Source organism: Hipposideros armiger, unplaced genomic scaffold (assembly GCF_001890085.2).
Source record: "Hipposideros armiger isolate ML-2016 unplaced genomic scaffold, ASM189008v1 scaffold_641, whole genome shotgun sequence".
NCBI lineage: Eukaryota > Metazoa > Chordata > Mammalia > Chiroptera > Hipposideridae > Hipposideros > Hipposideros armiger.
The window spans coordinates 608,968-626,612 of record NW_017731991.1 but is presented as its reverse complement, the minus strand read 5'-3'; the positions used below and the strand labels follow the sequence as shown (position 1 = coordinate 626,612).

General features: G+C 36.3%; 1 protein-coding gene across 6 annotated transcripts in view; it reads right to left on the bottom strand.

Annotated features, from left to right (window-relative positions):
* Positions 1–8,779: 8,779 nt before the first annotated feature.
* Positions 8,780–17,645, bottom strand: part of UBE2D3 (ubiquitin conjugating enzyme E2 D3) — a 36,215-nt gene continuing 27,349 nt past the window's right edge. For 3 of the 6 annotated variants that reach the window (XM_019625880.1, XM_019625879.1, XM_019625878.1), the window contains exons 5-9: positions 16,404–16,481; positions 15,012–15,117; positions 12,714–12,807; positions 12,227–12,276; positions 8,780–10,699 (exon numbers count right to left, since the gene is read on the bottom strand). In XM_019625880.1, coding sequence (XP_019481425.1) covers positions 12,228–12,276; positions 12,714–12,807; positions 15,012–15,117; positions 16,404–16,481 — 327 coding nt within the window. In that variant the 3' untranslated portion in view covers positions 8,780–10,699; position 12,227. The remainder of the gene's footprint in view (positions 10,700–12,226; positions 12,277–12,713; positions 12,808–15,011; positions 15,118–16,403; positions 16,482–17,645) is intronic. The other 3 variants (XM_019625883.1, XM_019625884.1, XM_019625882.1) reach the window with 1 other exon arrangement.

Sequence of the window (17,645 nt, the reverse complement as noted above, 5' to 3'; positions counted from 1 at the left end):
GTGTCACTGGCCCTCATATGTGGGATCCGAACCGGGGCCCTCTGGCATCCCAAGCGAGTTCTTAACCATCGCGCCACTCGGCCGGCCCTTATTTTGCTTTTTAGATTCCACATATAAGTGAACTCATATGGTATTTGTCTTTCTCTGTCTGACTTATTTCACTCAGCATAATATTCTCTAGGTCCATCCATGTGGTCACAAAAGGTAAGATTTCATTCTTTTTCATGGCTGAGTAATACTCCATTGTACATATGTGCCACTTTTTATTTATCCAATCATCTATTAATGGGCACTAGGCTGCTTCATATTTGGCTATTGTAAATAGCGCTGAAGTGAACATTATCTTTTCAAATTGGTGTTTTGGATTTCTTCAGATAAATACCCAGAAGCAGAATTGTTGGGTCATATGGTAGTTCTATTTTCAATTTTTTGAAGAACCTCCACACTGTTTTCCATAGTGGCTGTACCAATTTGCAATCCCACCAATGGTGCATGAGGGTTCCCTTTTCTCTACATCCTCACCAACACTTGTTTGTTGATTCATTGATGATGGGCATTCTGACAGTGAGGTGATATCTCATTTGGTTTAATTTGCATTTCTCTGATGATTACTGACATGGAGCATTTTTCATATGTCTGTTAGCCAGCTGTATGTTCTCTTTAGAGAAACGTCTGTTTGGGTCCTCTGCCCACTTTCTAATCAAATTGTTTGTCTTTTTGGTGTTAAATTGTATGAGTTTTTTATATATTTTGGATAGTAACCTCCCATCAGATATATTTTTGGCAAGTATCTTCTCCTATTCAGTAAATTATCTTTTTGTTTTGTTGATGGTTTCCTTTACTGTGCAAAAACTTTTTAGTTTGATGTAGTCCCATGTGTCTATTTTTGCTCTGTTTCCCTTGCCTGAGGTGATAATCAATAAAAATATTACTAAGGGTAATATCTGAGAGTTTATTGTCTATGGTTTCTTCTAGGGGTTGTGTGGTTTCGGGTCTTACATTTAAGTCTTTAATCCATTTTGAGTTTGTTCTTGTATATGGTGCAAGAAGGTGGGCTAGTTTTTTTTTTGTTTTTTTTTTAATGTATCTGACTAGTTTTCCCAACACAATTTATTGACTGGACTGTCTTTACCCCATTGTATATTCTTGCCTCCTTTGTCTTAAATTAATTGATCATATAGGCATGGGTTTACTTCTGGGCTCTCTATTCTGTTTCATTGATCTATATGTCGTGTTTTATGCCAGTACCATGCTGTTTTGATTACTATAACCTTGTAGTATAGTTTGATATCAGGTAGCATGATACCTCCCACTTTGTTCTTCTTTCTCAAGATTGCTTTGACTATTTGAGATCTTATGTGGTTCTATATCAATTTTAGAATTGTTTATTCTAGTTCTGTGAAAGACATGCCATTGATATTTTGATAGGGATTGCATTGAATCTATAGATTGCTCTGACTAATATAGATATTTTTTTAAATAAATTTTATTGGGGAACAATGTGTTGCCCCAGAACACATCAGCTCCAAGTCAAGTCACCACACTCAATTTAGTTGTGGAGGACGCAGCTCTCTGGCCCATGTGAGAATCAAACCGGCAACTCCAGTGCCAAGAGCACTGCGCTCTAACCAACTGGGTCAACCGGCCGCCCTAGTATAGATAGTTTAACAATGTTAATTCTTTTTATCCATGAGCATGGTATATGCTTCCATATATTTGTATCTTTTTCAATTTCTTTAATGTCATAATTTTCTGAGTACAGGTCTTTTATTTCCTTGGTTATATTTATTCCTAGGTATTTTTAAATGCAATTGCAAATGGGATTATTTTCATAATTTATCTTTCTGATAGTTTATTACTGGCATATAAAACTGCAACTAATTTCTGAATATTAATTTTGTATTCTGCCACATCACTGAATTCATTTATTAGTTCTAATATTTTTTTGGTGTACTCTTTAGAGTTCTCTCTATATAGTATCATGTCATTTGCAAGTAATGAGTTTTACTTTCTTCTTTCCAATTTGATGCATTTTATTTCTTTTTCTTGTCTGACTGCTGTGGCTAGAACATCCAACACTATGTTTAATACAGTGACGAAAGTGGACATCATTGTCTTTGTCCTTGATCTTCAGTAAAATGCTTTTAGCTTTTCACAATTATGTTAGCTGTAGTTTTGTCATGTATGCCTTTATTATGTTGAGATATGTTCCCTCTTTTTGCATTTTGTTTTTTTCATAAATGGACGCCGGATTTTGTCAAATACTTTTTCTCACCTATTGACATAATCATATAATTTTTATCCTTTATTTTGTTTATGTGGTGTATCACATTAAAAAAAATTTTATTGGGGGGGGAGGTGGTCGAGTGGGTCAGTTGGTTAAGAGCTTGCTTAAGAGTGCGAGCTGAGTGGCTGCAAGCTGCCAGATGGCGACTGGACTTGGAGCTGAGCTTGCTGCACCCTCCACAACTAAGATTGAAGGACAACTTGGCTGTTCCCCTTCCCCAATTCCCCAACACTGTTCCCCCACCCAATTCACCAATAAAAAAAAAAGTTTCTTAAAAAAAATTTTATATATATATATAAATTTTATAAAAGATTATATATATATATATATATAATCTTCTCCTTCTAAGAAGTTTCTTCAATATTTTTTGTAATACTGGTTTGGTGGCGATGAACTCCTTTACTTTTTTCTTATCTGGGAAGATCTTTATCTCTCCTTCAATTCTAAATGATAGGCTTGCTGGGTAGAATAACCTTGGTTGTGGGTCCTTGTTTTTCATCACTTTGAATATTTCGTGCCAATCCCTTCTGGCCTAGTTTCTGTTGAGAAATCAGCTGACAGTCTTATGGGAGCTCCATTGTATGTAGCTAATTGCTTTTCTCTTGCTGCTTTAAGATTCTCTGTCTTTATCCTTTGGATTTTAATTGTGATGTGTCTCGGTGTTGGCATCTTTGGGTTCATCTTATTTGGGATTCTGTACTTTCTGGAATTGTATGTCTGATTTCTTTGCCAGGTTAGGGAAGTTTTCAGTCATTATTTCTTAAATACATTTTCATTTCCATGTTCTCTCTCTTCCCCTTCGGGTACGCCTATGATGTGAATGTTTATAAACTTGATGTTGTCACAGAGGTCCCTTAACCTATCCTCATTTTAAAAATTCTTTTTGTTCCTTTTTTTGCTGTTCCAATTGGGTGTTTTATGCTACCTTGTCTTCCAAATCGCTGATTCGACCTCTGCTTCATCAATTATGCTGTTGATTCCCTCCAATGTAGTCATTTCCATTATTGTATTCTTCATTTCTGACTTTTTTTTTGTTTTCTATCTCCTTTTTTGTTTCCTCTTTGTTAAAGTTCTCACTAATTTTACTCTTCCCCTATATTCACTGAGCATCCTTATAACCAGTGTTTTGATCTCTGCATCTGTTAGATTGCTTACTTCCATTTTGCTTAGTTCTTTTTCTGGAGCTTTGTTCTGTCCTTTCATTTGGGACGTTTCTTTGTCTCCCAATTTTGGCTGCCTCTCTGTATTTGTTTCTATGTATTAGATAGGGCTGCCTTTTCTCCCAGTAGTAGAGTGGACTTGTGTAGTAGGTGTCCTGTGGGGCCCAGTGACACAGTCTTCCGAGTCAGGTGCTCCAGGCATGCCCCTTGTGTGAATTGCCCTCCTCTTGTAGTTGAGCCTTGGTTGATGTTTGCACATCAGTGGGAAAAATTGACCCCCATGCTTTTTGGTTGTGATGACTGGCTGTGACTACAGTGGAGGAACTGTGGTGCAGGATCTGACCCTATGAAATAGGATTCCCTTTAGCAGGGCTCTGGTACCTGTCAAGTCTGCCCTTTGTGTGTCACCTGTGGAGGTATCTGAATGATGTTCTGGCTTGGTCCAAAGGCAGCCACCATGCATGTGGATCCTGGAGCCTCCTATGAGGGGCCCCACCACAGGCCAAGTTCAGCTGAAGGCAGCGTCCTGCCCAGGGCCACCTGGCATGAGCAACAAAGCAATCAGCAGATGGCAGCCACCTGCATTGGACTTGGAAGTGCTTGGGAGGGGCCAAGCCATTAATCAATGCTGGCTGCCAATAGTGCCAGGCTTGGCACTGCTCATCAAGAGGTAAGAGGCTTGCCAAGGCCAGATGCTGCTGGTTTGGGTTTTGTGAACCTTTAAGAGATTTTAGGAAAGTCTGCAGCATGAGCCAAGACAGGCCATTTTATGGAAAAACCAATGGAAGCGACTTGGGTGGGCCCTCAAGTTGGGTGAGTTGGTGGGCGGGGGGTCTCAGAGAATCACCAGGGCAGGGTAAAGTGTTTGCCAGATTGATGGAGCCTAAGATATGCCTCCTACCTGCGTCTGCACGCCAGAAAGGGGGAGAGCTCAACAAATAATGGATTCTGCCAGCACTTCTGTCTGGGAGAAAGCTGCCGCTGAAACCAGACAATTCCTCCCTGTATATCCCTGGCACCTTTTGAGCTACTGTCCCAGCACTGGAGCTCAGAGCGAGTATGTCCGTCAGCGAGGAAGTCTGTGCACAGGCCCCTTAAGAGGAGCACCTGGGACTCCAACAGCCCTCCATCTCTCAGCCACAATCTCTGCTGATTTTCACACCAGAAGTTGTGGGGACGTCTCTCCGTGGCACTGGATCCCTGGGCTGTGTTGCTCGTCGTGGAGCTGGGACCCCTTGCTCCTCTAGAGGGACCTCTACAACCAAGATATCCCTCCTGATTTTTAACCGCCATACGTGGGTGTGGTACCAGCTTGTTTCATATCCCCACTCTTCCTATGTCTAGAGGTGGCCTCTTCTGTATGTCCTTAGCTGTAGGACTTCTGTTTAGCTAGACTTCAGGTGGTTCTCAATGGTGGTTGTTCTGTAGTTTGTCATTTTGATGTGGTCGTGAGAGGAGGTAAGCACAGCTTTTACCTACCCTGCCATCTTGACTGGAAATCTACTGACACATTTTTAAAGAAGTTTTCCCAGCATTAAAAAAATTTTTTTTAAAGATTTTATTGGGGAATTCGGGAAGGGAACCAGGCCAAGTTGTTGTTCTTCAATCTTTGTTGTGGAGGGCGCCAGTTGCCATCTGGCTGCCCCTCAGCAGCTCGCGGTCACTCAGCTCAAGGTACCGTGTTCAATCTGACTTTACGCCCACAATCCCATGAGGGAGTCGAACCGGCAACTTTAAGAGCACACGCTCTAACCAGCTGAGCCATCCAGCCGCCTTAGTTGCTTATTCACAGGAGTTGGTCAGGGTAATCATCCATACTGACAGAAACATAAATGTTCATCTACTCGCTGTGGTGGTATTTTACTTGTAGTCAGAGTAAAGAATGTTCCATTTATTTTTCTATAGTATATTGCAATTTGGGATGTGTATGATTATACTTTTGAAGTTAGAACAAGAAGTACCTTTGTCAAAAGTCTGCCATTTAGCTGTTATTAAACATTTGACCACCTAACAATGTACCAGGCAGTCATCTAGTCATGAGGAATATTAGCCGAATAGACAAAATCCCTGTTCTTATAAAGCTTACGTTCTGGGGTGGGATTGAAGGGTAAACAATAAATACCACACGTAAGATAGCTAATACTGGATATGCCATGGTGCACTCTATAATGGTGGTGTTATTTTATATAGAACAGTCGAGAAAAGCCACTTTGGTAATTTGACATTTGAACAGAGACCTAACCATCAGGCAAGAGGGGGCTATATGTCTGTTAAGAAAATTCTAGGCAAGGGAAGAACAGGGGCAAACATCTTAGGGTGACAGAAAGCCTGCTGTGTTCAAGCCTCAGCAGGAACTGTGTGGCTGAGCTGAGGGAATTGGGGAGGCAAATGAGTGATTCAAGATGAAATAGAGGTGGTGGGAAGTCAATACACCCTGTAAATTGCTTTTAGTATTTTGGTTTTTACTCTGAATGAGATGGGAAACTATTAGGTTTGGAGCAAAGTGATGACATGATCTGACAGGATTTAAAAGGATTATGCTGGGTGTTGTGTGAGAGGTGGGTGCTGTAAAGCAAAAAACAGGGCGACTACTCAGGAGGCTACTGTCCTTATCCAAGAGGTGATGGAGCTTTAGACCCCTGTTGCCTGAAGTGTGTATGCTGAATAGGCAGACCTGAATAAAATTTAAAAGTGGAACTGACAGGGCTGCTATTTGATGTGGAAGTGGAGTGTGAGAAATTGAGATTGCTGCCCAGGTTTTGGACCAGTGCAACTGGATGTTTACATTTACTGAGGCCAAGAACAGGGAGGTGTGTGTGTGTGTGTGCGCCCATCTGTGTGTAAAAATCAAGTTCGTTTAAGACATTTTAAAATCACCCATTAGGTGGATGAGTAAGAAGCTATATAGTTCAAGAGATGGCTGGTAGGTCAGCAAATGACAGTGGTTAACCATGTCCTTTTAAGCAACTAGAACATGAAGAGACTCCCATTGTTTGGCCTTACTTGACACTGTTCAACTTGATACAGTCAACAAGGAATCGAGGTTATAGAGGCTCAGATAATAGGATGTAAAAATGAAAATGTTATTTTAAACAATACAGGAAAAAATTAAGAGGGCTCTTAAAAAAAATTCAGTGTACAAATTGAAGATAATTATCAGAATCACTGTGTACCGATTATAAATTCTACAAAATGAGGCCAAGAAAGGAAAAAGCAATTTATAGGGTAGCAGAAAAGTACAATAGTCGTAACTTCTGGGGACTTAAAACAAAATGTTCAGCTAACTTCAATCTTCCTAGCCTTTCTATAAAACTTGTTGATCTTTCAACATAGTTCCTCCATAGTTTTTGTTTTTTGGTGGGGAGGTGGGGGGCTGTCATTTTAAAATTCCATTTCCAAATACCTTTATCATTTACTTTCCCCATTACACTGGGATAAGTTTTAATAGCTACCTTAAGCTATAAGCTGTTAAATTCAGTACCACTGCAAACACCCCTAACAAGGGACCTTACTTTTTCATGCAAAAAAACCTTGCTTTATGTAAGGCCACAGAATGAGACCAGGATTCGGATCCTTGTTCAGCTATCAAACATTTAGCACTTTTGTATCTGGTTACCCTTTTAAAATACTACCTGGCCATTGGTTGAATTACATATTCCCCCAAAGTTTTTAGATCTTATAAATTTGAATGTATTACACTGTTACTAAAATTGTAGGAAGTTATCTTAAATGTGTACATCAACCTACAGTATTATTTATAATTTAAGTGCGAGTCTGTCAGATAAAATTCAGTACTTGGGGGCATACAATAGAACAAATTCATCTACAGCCATGAAACAGCAAGACATTAAAAAAAAAAGCCTCATATCTAAGGATTACTGCTGTAGTCTATTAAACGGAGAACTAGGAACAGACTTCAGAATTACCTGGATGGCTTGTAACAGGTGACTGGGTGCCAACCCAGGTTATGAATCAGTAGGTCTAGAATGGGATCTGTTAATTTCCATTGTAAAGAATTTCCCAAATGATACTGATATTGCTGGTCTTAAGACCAGACTTTGAGAACCACTGTCCTAAATTCTTTTTAGACTTTAGTTTTAACTCTTTTAAGAAGTTCAAAATTGAACTTACACACAGTATTTAAAGTGTGGATTTCACATTATGTGGAATTACTGAGTAAGACCGAAGTGTCTTTAAACAGACTTTAATGGTAACAATTCTTTTAAGCTCAGTTAACCTTAGCTATTACAAGTGTTATGCAGATGTAACTATTAGACAATATTTAGTGACTTGCACTGGGTTCCTCATAAGACAAATTCACTTAAAAGTGTAATCAACAATCATTGAACAATTTTGTTATGCCAACACAAAACATGGCTAATTTGAGTCACCCCCAAAATCACTAACACAGCATTATCAGTATCTGAAGCATATTTCAACTAAGCCATTTAAAAAACAAAGTGAGTGTTCACTACCCCTGAGACCACTAGTTTAACTGTGGTTCATACTTTAAAAAATTGTGAGTACACCCACACAAGAAAGCAAACTTTAAAAAAAAAAATCTGATTATCACATTGCAAACTTGCCCAGGAACAAAAATGAGCCACTTAAAATGTAATTTACCATTAACAAGTCAACTGGACTGTAATTCTCACAGGTTAAGAGAAACAAGTATTTAAAATGAGTTTATGCATTAAAAGATAAAGGAAATATATAGAAGAACCAAAGTCAGTTTTTAATCTGCTAATATTCACTAGAGTCTCCTACCATGGCACTAGTCATGTACATGGGGGAAATAGGGCAAATTCTTGATTCTTTTGAAGATTTCATTGGAGAAGAGCTCAAATCCAGTGTCCATACATTCAAAATGTTGGTTTTCCAGGTACTTTACTGTTCTTAAACCTGGAGAAGCCTTTATGGCTTATTCCCTTATAAGAGATATAGAAAGCATCAAGTCAAAGACAGAACTGGACACATCTACTAATGATTAATCAATGGTTTAAGGAAGTCATCTCTATCAATACTTAAGGGTTGTCTATAACTGAAAAGGTCAACTTGAAAGCCAGTTAGGGATTCTGAAGCTCTGACAAGTGTTTTATTCGTGGTTGGCTTTCAAGAATAAAACGTCTACTAAATCTGTTATTTTGAGAGTGTAAGTTTCTCAGAAGTAATTATTTTGAAAACAGAGCCAAAGAGCAGTATTTCTTATCTTATGGAGTGGTATGTTACCAATTTCTCATTTGTAATATGAATACAAAATAGTTTTAACAGTATGATCTACCCTTAAGGAGTCACTTTTTAAGCAAAAAATTAAAAAAAATCACTCATCGGAAAACTGTATAGCTGGATTGATATTTCTCAATGAAATGCTTATTACAGAATTAACAAAGCCAGAACATCTTTGGAAGGCATGCATTTCACTTCCAGTTTAAAGAACCTTAAGTCAATAAATCATGTCCAAACTACATATTAAAATGTTTATAAAAATCAAGCTTTAACATTTATTTTATATCTAGCTTTCCACATCTGTGTGCAGACAAGGAGTAAGATTGCACATTAAGTGTAAGCAGTGCAAAAATGTGAAAGTGGAGAAAAGTCACAGATGTGCTAGAAATCGAATACAGGACTGTAAGAAAGCAATGGACAAATAAAAAAAACTAGGAAAAAAAAGTAAAACTATACGGTCGGAAATAGGGAGGGTGAAGAATGATAATGCCCTTGTTACTACAGAAGTTAAAATAGTGGCACACATAGCACTTGTCAAACAAAAAATCCAATAGCATTGACTTTTATTCATTCATGTTAAGTCACCTGAAATGATATCTGTTGCATTTAAATGCTCATTAATGTAAATGGCTGAACAAATCCATTCAATGGATACTCAATATCCCACATAGTTAAGTCACTTCAACACAGCCTCATGACAACTCCCACACCAAAACAGTACTTTATTTTGTAAATTTTAATCCATTATCACTCCCATGTTATGGTTTTTTCAGCTGTCAAGTGTACAAGGTGAAGAAAAAATTTAGTTAGATGGGGGTTGCACCTGGAAAATAAATTTCTTAAACTCCATATACATGTTCAAAACTGCTGGGTCCCAAGTCCATCTATGAACTCCAGGGCTGCCAGTTATCATGTGCAGCGTACTAAAGCTACACTATCCGAATAGCTTATTAAATCTGCATAAATCAGGTCAATCAATGTGTCAACCTGTAACAGACTGTGCACTTTTAACTGAACATGGCAAAATATTCACTCTTCTGAACTTTACATCATCATTTGATGTCAAACAATGAAGCAAATCCCAACAGTATTTACAAACAGCTTCTTTGCATTTACAAAAGATTGTTTCCCATACTGATTAATCCAGGCAGCTAACTCATTGGTTTATGCAACTTTATTGAAGAAAAATAAATCAATTACTAGCAGAGCTATTAGTTGATCACTCATCCATTGACAACTTGCATCATTTATTCAGTGCTATATTAAACAGTGTATTGGAAGATAGATTAACTAATAGCTCCAAGCCTCCTAACAATTTAAATGAAAATTACAAAATGTTTGAGACCCTATTTTGGAATACAAAGGGTGTTTGACTTCCAATTTCCATTCTCTGTAGAACAAGAACAGGTCATTCCTTTATTGACATGCATAAAATACATCACATTTTCTGTTCTGCTGATGCTATAAATTCAATACCAATTCTCCAGCCACATCAGTTATGAGCATAAAGTATATCATGTAACCTCAGATCTCTAACAGTGGAAGGCTTACACAAGAATGGATGCTGTTTGAAAAATGCGGCTTCCTTTGATGTGACAACTGAGCATCCATTTCCCTCCCCCTCTGGTGATTTCTTCAGCATGTTAGAGCAGTGAGGAATGGTTTTAGTCTCATAACCAAGTCAGAGTGAAGACATTGGCCACATAATACACATGCTCCATTTTTTAAAAAATTCTGAATCTTGGGCAACTGTTCTCTTGTAACTACTTTACAGTTTCTAAAAGCAGTTATTGTCCAAAGCTGGAAGAACTTAAGTCTTCTCAGATGAGCATGTGAATGAATGGAGGGAGGTAAACAAAAAATAAAATTAAAAAAGATGAGGTCTGATAGGGGAGCAGCCGGATAAGAAAATCAAAAAAGGAACAGTAATTTAAAGTTTATTCCAGCTATAATGCAGGTTATTCTGACTTTAAGGTAGCATCACATGGCATACTTCTGAGTCCATTCCCGAGATATTCTGTTGTACCTGTAAATAAAGAGTATGTTATTTAAAAAGTTAAAGAGTTCTTAATACTTAAAAGGGAAGACAAGACTTCTATTTTACCTGCAGACTCATACGGAGTCATCTAATGGCTATAATCAGAATAAAGAGAACATTGGTACTCAAAGCAATGTGGGAAATGAGAAAGTTGTTTCTAAAACACTAGAAGTGGCATTTCAATAAACACAAGGAAGTGGCAATGAGCTTGGGGAGGCTAACAAAAATCAAAGACCTTTTCTCTCCCCTACCACTGAGCTAATAATGTTCCATTAGAAAATCTATAATTAGTATCCATTCCAACAAATTTTAACATTTAAAAAATTATTTTACAGTTCATTATGGACTTACGTCAGAACAGCACACACATTCTGTACAGCTACAAAAATGTCCATCAAAGCCAGAACCTAACAGTTAAAACTGAACAATTTTATCTGAATCCTAAACTTTGAGAAATTACGTGACTCTGCGTAATACCAGAAGAGAAAATGCCTTTGAGACTTAGGCACAAGCAGAAGATTAAGATATTGGAGAGGATGATAAAAGAGCAGTTTTCTAGAGGAGGTGAGTGTGAGTGGTATGTGTTAATTAGAACCATGTGTGTTATTTTTAAATAATGTGGTGACTGGAGCTAAACAAGTCCCACTTGAGACCTGATGAATGGGAATCTCTAGTACAACTGGGGACTTCTTGCTTAAAAAGATCAACAGGTAATTCACACACAAGCAAGGTTATTTATTACTGAGGAAGAACACTAATAATGATAAATGCTATCAACTTTCCCGTTACACCCATGCCTTGGTCTACTTACCAACAAAAAATATAGCTGATAAACCTTAAGAAATGAATATACATCAAAGGGCACAGGAGAACTTTTAGATATTTATTTACAGTTTGAGCTTTATAAAATATTAACTAGCTTCATTTCAAACAAGAACTAAACATGGTTCAAGCACTTTTCTAAACTTGAACATATGAAGTTCTTTCTACCAATTCATGGTTACCTCATTTAAGGATACCTCTCAAAAAGCCAGCACTTTAAAACAAAGGCTTCATTTAGCATACAGGGAGCCACAAAGTAGAGCTGACACTAATGCATGCATGTCAGTAATGAACATTTAGTTTAGATGCTTGGGCTTAATTCAAAGTGTTTTTCCCTTCCATTATCTCTCGGCAAAATTTAAACTGAATCACCACATTCCATAATATTGGTATAAAGTCTAAAAAAATAGCAATTTAAATACTGGTGATCTAAAAGACACTACTTAAATTTCCATTGCTACTAGTGCTATATAACTGGTTTATCATGCAAAAATACTCTTCAAGCAACAATGACTACTGGGTATACTTTCACGCTAAACAAAGAACAAGCAGTTAAATGTACAAAATGTACAGTTTTCAGAAAACTGCCACATCGGTTACCTTTTGTTAGTGAAAACAGTGCCTTAAAGCATGCAGCACTCAAGTGCTGGCAGGACCATGAATAAGCGCACCATCGAGTGCAGATCCTCTTACCCTACAACATAGCGTATTTCTCTGTCCACTCTCTTGCTAACCTATTGTACCTAATTGAACAAGTATACTTAGCATTAATTATCACAATACGAAAGTTATAATGGTGAAGCTGTACATAAAGCTAATTCAAATATTTGAGAAATTTAGAACAAAGTTTTACAATAGTACCAATATTTTTTTCAAAAACATGATTGGGGTGAATAATTTGCTTTCTTCCCCAAAACTTAATAATTAAAGTGACAAAGTGAACAAAGTGTTAGAAATATAAAACATTTTAGGACTACTCATTGTCACATAAACTAAAACTTAGTAATTTTCAAAAATAATCCCTTTTGAATAACTAGTTTTCTTCATTACTTCAACTACTATCTTACCAGAAATAAGCATCAAGTCTTCTTCGCATTGCCACAACTTACAGCAGAGTATAAGCCTAACTCACTGAGAAAAATGACTTTTTAGTATTATTTCCTTAAATTACTATACTTACTTATCTCTGTCTGTTTTATAGATCCGTGCAATCTCTGGCACTAGGGGGTCATCTGGGTTTGGATCACATAGCAGTGAACAAATGGATAAAAGAACTGCAAGAAAACAAATGTCTATTACCCAGCATCGGAAGTTTGGATAAAGAAAAATATTTAAAAACACATATTATACCCACTTACGTCAATGGATAGATCATACAGACAGAAAAAAATCAATAAGAAAACAATGGCCTGAAATATCATATTAAACCAGATGAACTTGGTATTTACAGAACATTTCATTCAAAAAACTACAGAATACACATTCTTTTCAAGTGCACATGGAACATTCTCCAGGATAGATTACATGTTAGGACACAAAACAAGTCTCAATAAATTCAAGACTGAAATTTTATCAGACATCTTTTCTAACCACAATGGTATGAAACTAGAAATCAATTAAAAACACATATTTATAAACCTCAATCCTCAAAAGATTTTTATTAGTTTGTATTTTAATCTCAATGAGACAAACCTTTGCAGAGATTATTGCTTCACAGGGGACAAGCTCCTGGTAAATAAGAAATGCTACAAATAGAGCTTTGTTGGGATCAAGTTTAGTACTGACTAGCTATAAAAATACTGCCAAACTCAGGAATTCTGACATTGTCAAATAATGTCATAGTTTACTGTTATTTTTAACAGTAATATGGGGGTGGGGTAGGGGGAGGGACGACGACACTCTCTCTGCCCTGCTCAGTTATCCCAATAACTCCCAAATGCTCCACTGACTGTTTTGTCTCCTTGAATTTACAAGGTAGAGACCACATTCTCAAGAGTGTTGACTAAGTGAAGCAATGTCAAGATCCATTACTAAGTGAGCCTTCAACTATAGCTCTTCCCCTAACCTGTTCAACATAGAAAATGCCAAGCATCACAGAGCACATATCTAATTCATTTTGAGTGCATATTGTGTGTGCCAGACATTGTGCAAGGTGTTATAATATTTTAAGATATAAAAGCTTGAAGTGGGCATTTTGTCTTCACTTGAAGACAAAAAAACAATACCATAAAAAAGACATTAATGTAATATAACATCAAATAAAATTTTAAACTCAAGTGCACGGGGGCAGATATAAAACTCAACCTCCAATTACAGAAACATAGTGTTCATTATTATAGTGCATTCCCACCAGCAATGGTAAAAAAAAAATTTGGAACCTAGTGTTAAGGTATTCTTAATATCAGGTATCTGGTGTTAAGAGAAACTGATTTGAAAGGAAACTGAAATATATCCAAGAGGGTGAAAAACAGGTCTAAAATTATGTTACATTTGAAAAAAATCATGGCAGCATTAAACCAAATTGTTCTCCTCTATGAAGTGACTCTAGTTAAACAAAAGTTTGGGAAATGCTACATTGCCCCTTAAGGAGATTCAAATGCAATGCACAAACATAAAGGATTTATGACATCGTGCCTTACATCCCATTTCACTTTGCATTTACCATACTTATAGAAATCATAAAAGTTCTTTGTATAATACCATTAACTATTCCAAGAAACAATGTGAGGATGCTCGAGTTCGCTATTCACTGACATAACCAGCAACATTAAAAAACCAATTTTGTGTACCTAAGGAATGCTAAGACATACCAAAAATTACTCGAAGGCAGACTTCCTCCTCATTAAGTAGTTTTGTGGTACGTAATTTTATTTGTGGGATAAATGTGACATAAAAGCCACCAGTCATTCAAAAGGGAGGGAGAGATGGAGAGATACTTCATCTCCATTTGGATAGTCATGTGGAGGAAAACTGGACAACCTATTAGAGATGTCACATAATGGATCCCTATTAAAAGTAGAAGAGTGGAATCATTCTAGAGACATTTCCAAGACTCTAATTTTAGACTATGATTAGGTAGGAACAACCTACCATGTTCCCGTTAACACCTAAAATATATTTTTTTAAATTATTTTATCTAAAAAATAATAAACACAGAAAAGCAAAATCAAAATTTCCCTGCAATGGAAACCTCAAGATTTAAAAGCTCTTTTAACTTTAGGGATTGAACAATGCTACAAAAATCATTATTATTTGATATTTGCAAATAATGCCCCAATACCCTAATTTGAATTTTAACTTTTCCCCACAAAATCTCTTTAATCAACACTGCTAAAAGAGCAAAGATGACATAACTTATTCCTTCCCCACCTCTTACCCAAAAAGTTCGCATAATGAAGACTCAGACAAGTAGGCCCCCGAATGAAACTCTTTTAACTATTAGAAAATCAGAGCAGCCATTTTTCTAAAAGTACTTTACCTTTAGAAATAGTTAAAGCAGGAGACCATTGTGATCTTAGAATATCGAGACAAATGCTGCCATTACTGTTAATATTTGGATGATAAATTCTTGTTGTAAATGCAACCTAAAATAAATAAAACACCTTTAGATATTTTTCTCAAATAAAAACAAGCATCTTAAATTTAAATAGACAACTTCTAGCAAGGCTTAAGATGTCACAACTAAAAAAAAAAAAAAATCAAATAGCTAAAATCTAATTTATATACATAAAAGAACCAAAAATTACAGAAACCAGTTTTTACATTCTGACCAAAGATCTCCCAGGGGTTCCCTCTGTAATTAAAATTGGAAATTACAACTTTGGGGCAAAATGTTATTCTCATCGATATGGAGGGATGTTCTTAAGGATCACTTTGGCCCTACAATATCAAAAGTATCCAAGAGAAATTTACAGGTTATTTTTATTTTACCATTCATTAAAAGATAAAAAACTGCTGAATATATACCAAAATTTAGAGACCAGCTCATTTAAGGTTATCAAGTTACAAAGATATGTATTTGACCTGTATTTCCACTATACAAAGAATATAAATTTGAATATCACAAAGGTATTTCATCTAAAGTAACTTCATATCACACCGATAACATGACGACAAAGATAATTATAGTGAAGTGGCAATGTTCTATGAATTATCTTCCATAGTTATTCTATAGGTTGAATTTGTATGATGCTGCTAATACTTGTAAACCAATCTACCTCAGCGCATTAAGCAATTCTAAGTTTTTTTTTTAGTTGAGCCATCCTGCCACCTGTTGGCAGCTCAGCGGCTGCTCAGCTAGGGCAGGGACTCGAACCGCTGTTGCTCAGAGCTCAAACTCTTGAGCGAGCTCTTAACCAACTGAGCCATTCGGCCAGCCCTAGCAATTCTAAGTTTTGATAGATTTATTGTTATGTATGCAAACTCAATTCCCAAAATGATTAGTCTGTCTAAATCTCAACACAAACATTAAGCTGCATGCTGAAGTTGAACATTTGAAGCCTACTACTACAAGACACTAGGGTTATTAATCCAAGTCTGTATAAACACAATAAGGGGGGGGGGAAATTCCATAGTATATTTCCACATAGTATATTTCAGCCTTGCAACATTAAGGAAAAGGCAATTCTTATCTCCATTTACAAAGTTCAAATCCAGGTCTAGTTACTCTTTTAACTAGAGATTAAGAGTCAGCATTCTATATCAGTGACTCAATTCAATATGTATAATCAGTGTCAATTATTCATATTTATTATATACACACACACCAATTTAACCTTAATTATGCAGAAGCCTAATCTCTTAAGAATGCACTATTTCTCTGAAATAAAATGTAAATCTATACTAACAGATTTTGAGGGTAAATACTTGCCTTAGGTGGTTTGAAGGGGTAGTCTGTAGGAAAATGAATTGTCAAAAAGAATACACCGCCTTGATATGGGCTGTCATTCTGTGAAAAAAAAAATATGCTTGACTAATACTTAAAATATTATCGGCGAAATAATCCGTAACTCTTCTATTTTCTAAACATTTCTCTAATATGAACCAAAATTACCTACTATTTACACTGTAATCAAGAGCCCACATTATTCCAAAATTCAGTTTACATTAATGGAAAATACTACAGAACAATGAACCTTAATTTACTTAGATATACCATTTTACATTAAGTCACCAAAGAATTTGAAAAATTATCCAGAAACACAAGTGTTCAGGAAAAGCATAATGAGCAATGACGTCTACATACAGTATTATGTGTCAAACTATAATTTGAAAATAAACTTTTACATTTGTAGAATGACAACCATATATACACAACTAACTCTGTACCTCTCAACAGGCCATTCTGGCCACTGTGAAACCAAAATGTTAGCTACTGTGAGTAGTAACATACAACTATTTTCAAAAGGAGAAGCAGAACAGAAATAAAATAGGTTTTTAAGGACAGTTTAATTCCCAATTGGCTCCTCAAAATTCTCATGTAAAACCATGCAAGTTTTTTCTTCAAAAGCATACTGAATTCTCCACAACAAATCAATACACAGGATTATTAGACTTGGAAAACAATGTGAAATATGTTTTTCAACAGAAAACATACATTTCAAGCTATAGCAGTACTGTCTCTTCTTTGCTGTTTTGTTCATTGTAACTTTAGTATGAAGAACTCCCTTATAGCAACTAAATATTATACAATGTTAGCATGAAGTGACATTTGGGTCAAACTACTTACTATGCTTTTACATTTAATTTAACCAATACCAGGAAAAAGATACTGTTCCCATTTTAACTTAAAGAAGTAACTTGAATCAAGTGTATAAATGGTATACAACAGAACCACGATTCAAACAGATCTTATGAAAAACCACTGATTAACACCAGAGTAATCAATGACAAAAGTTAGTGACCTAGTTAAGAAAATATGAGATTGCTTGTTCCCTGGTAGGCAAAAAACCAACCTGAAGATATTTAAAAATTTATTGTAATTATTACCAACACCCATCCCACTCCATTAGAGTGTGAGTGAGAGAGAGAGAGAGAGAGAGAGAGAGAGAGAGAGAGAGAGAGAGAGAGAGAGTGTGTGTGTGTGTGTGTGTGTGTGTGTGTGTGTGTGTGT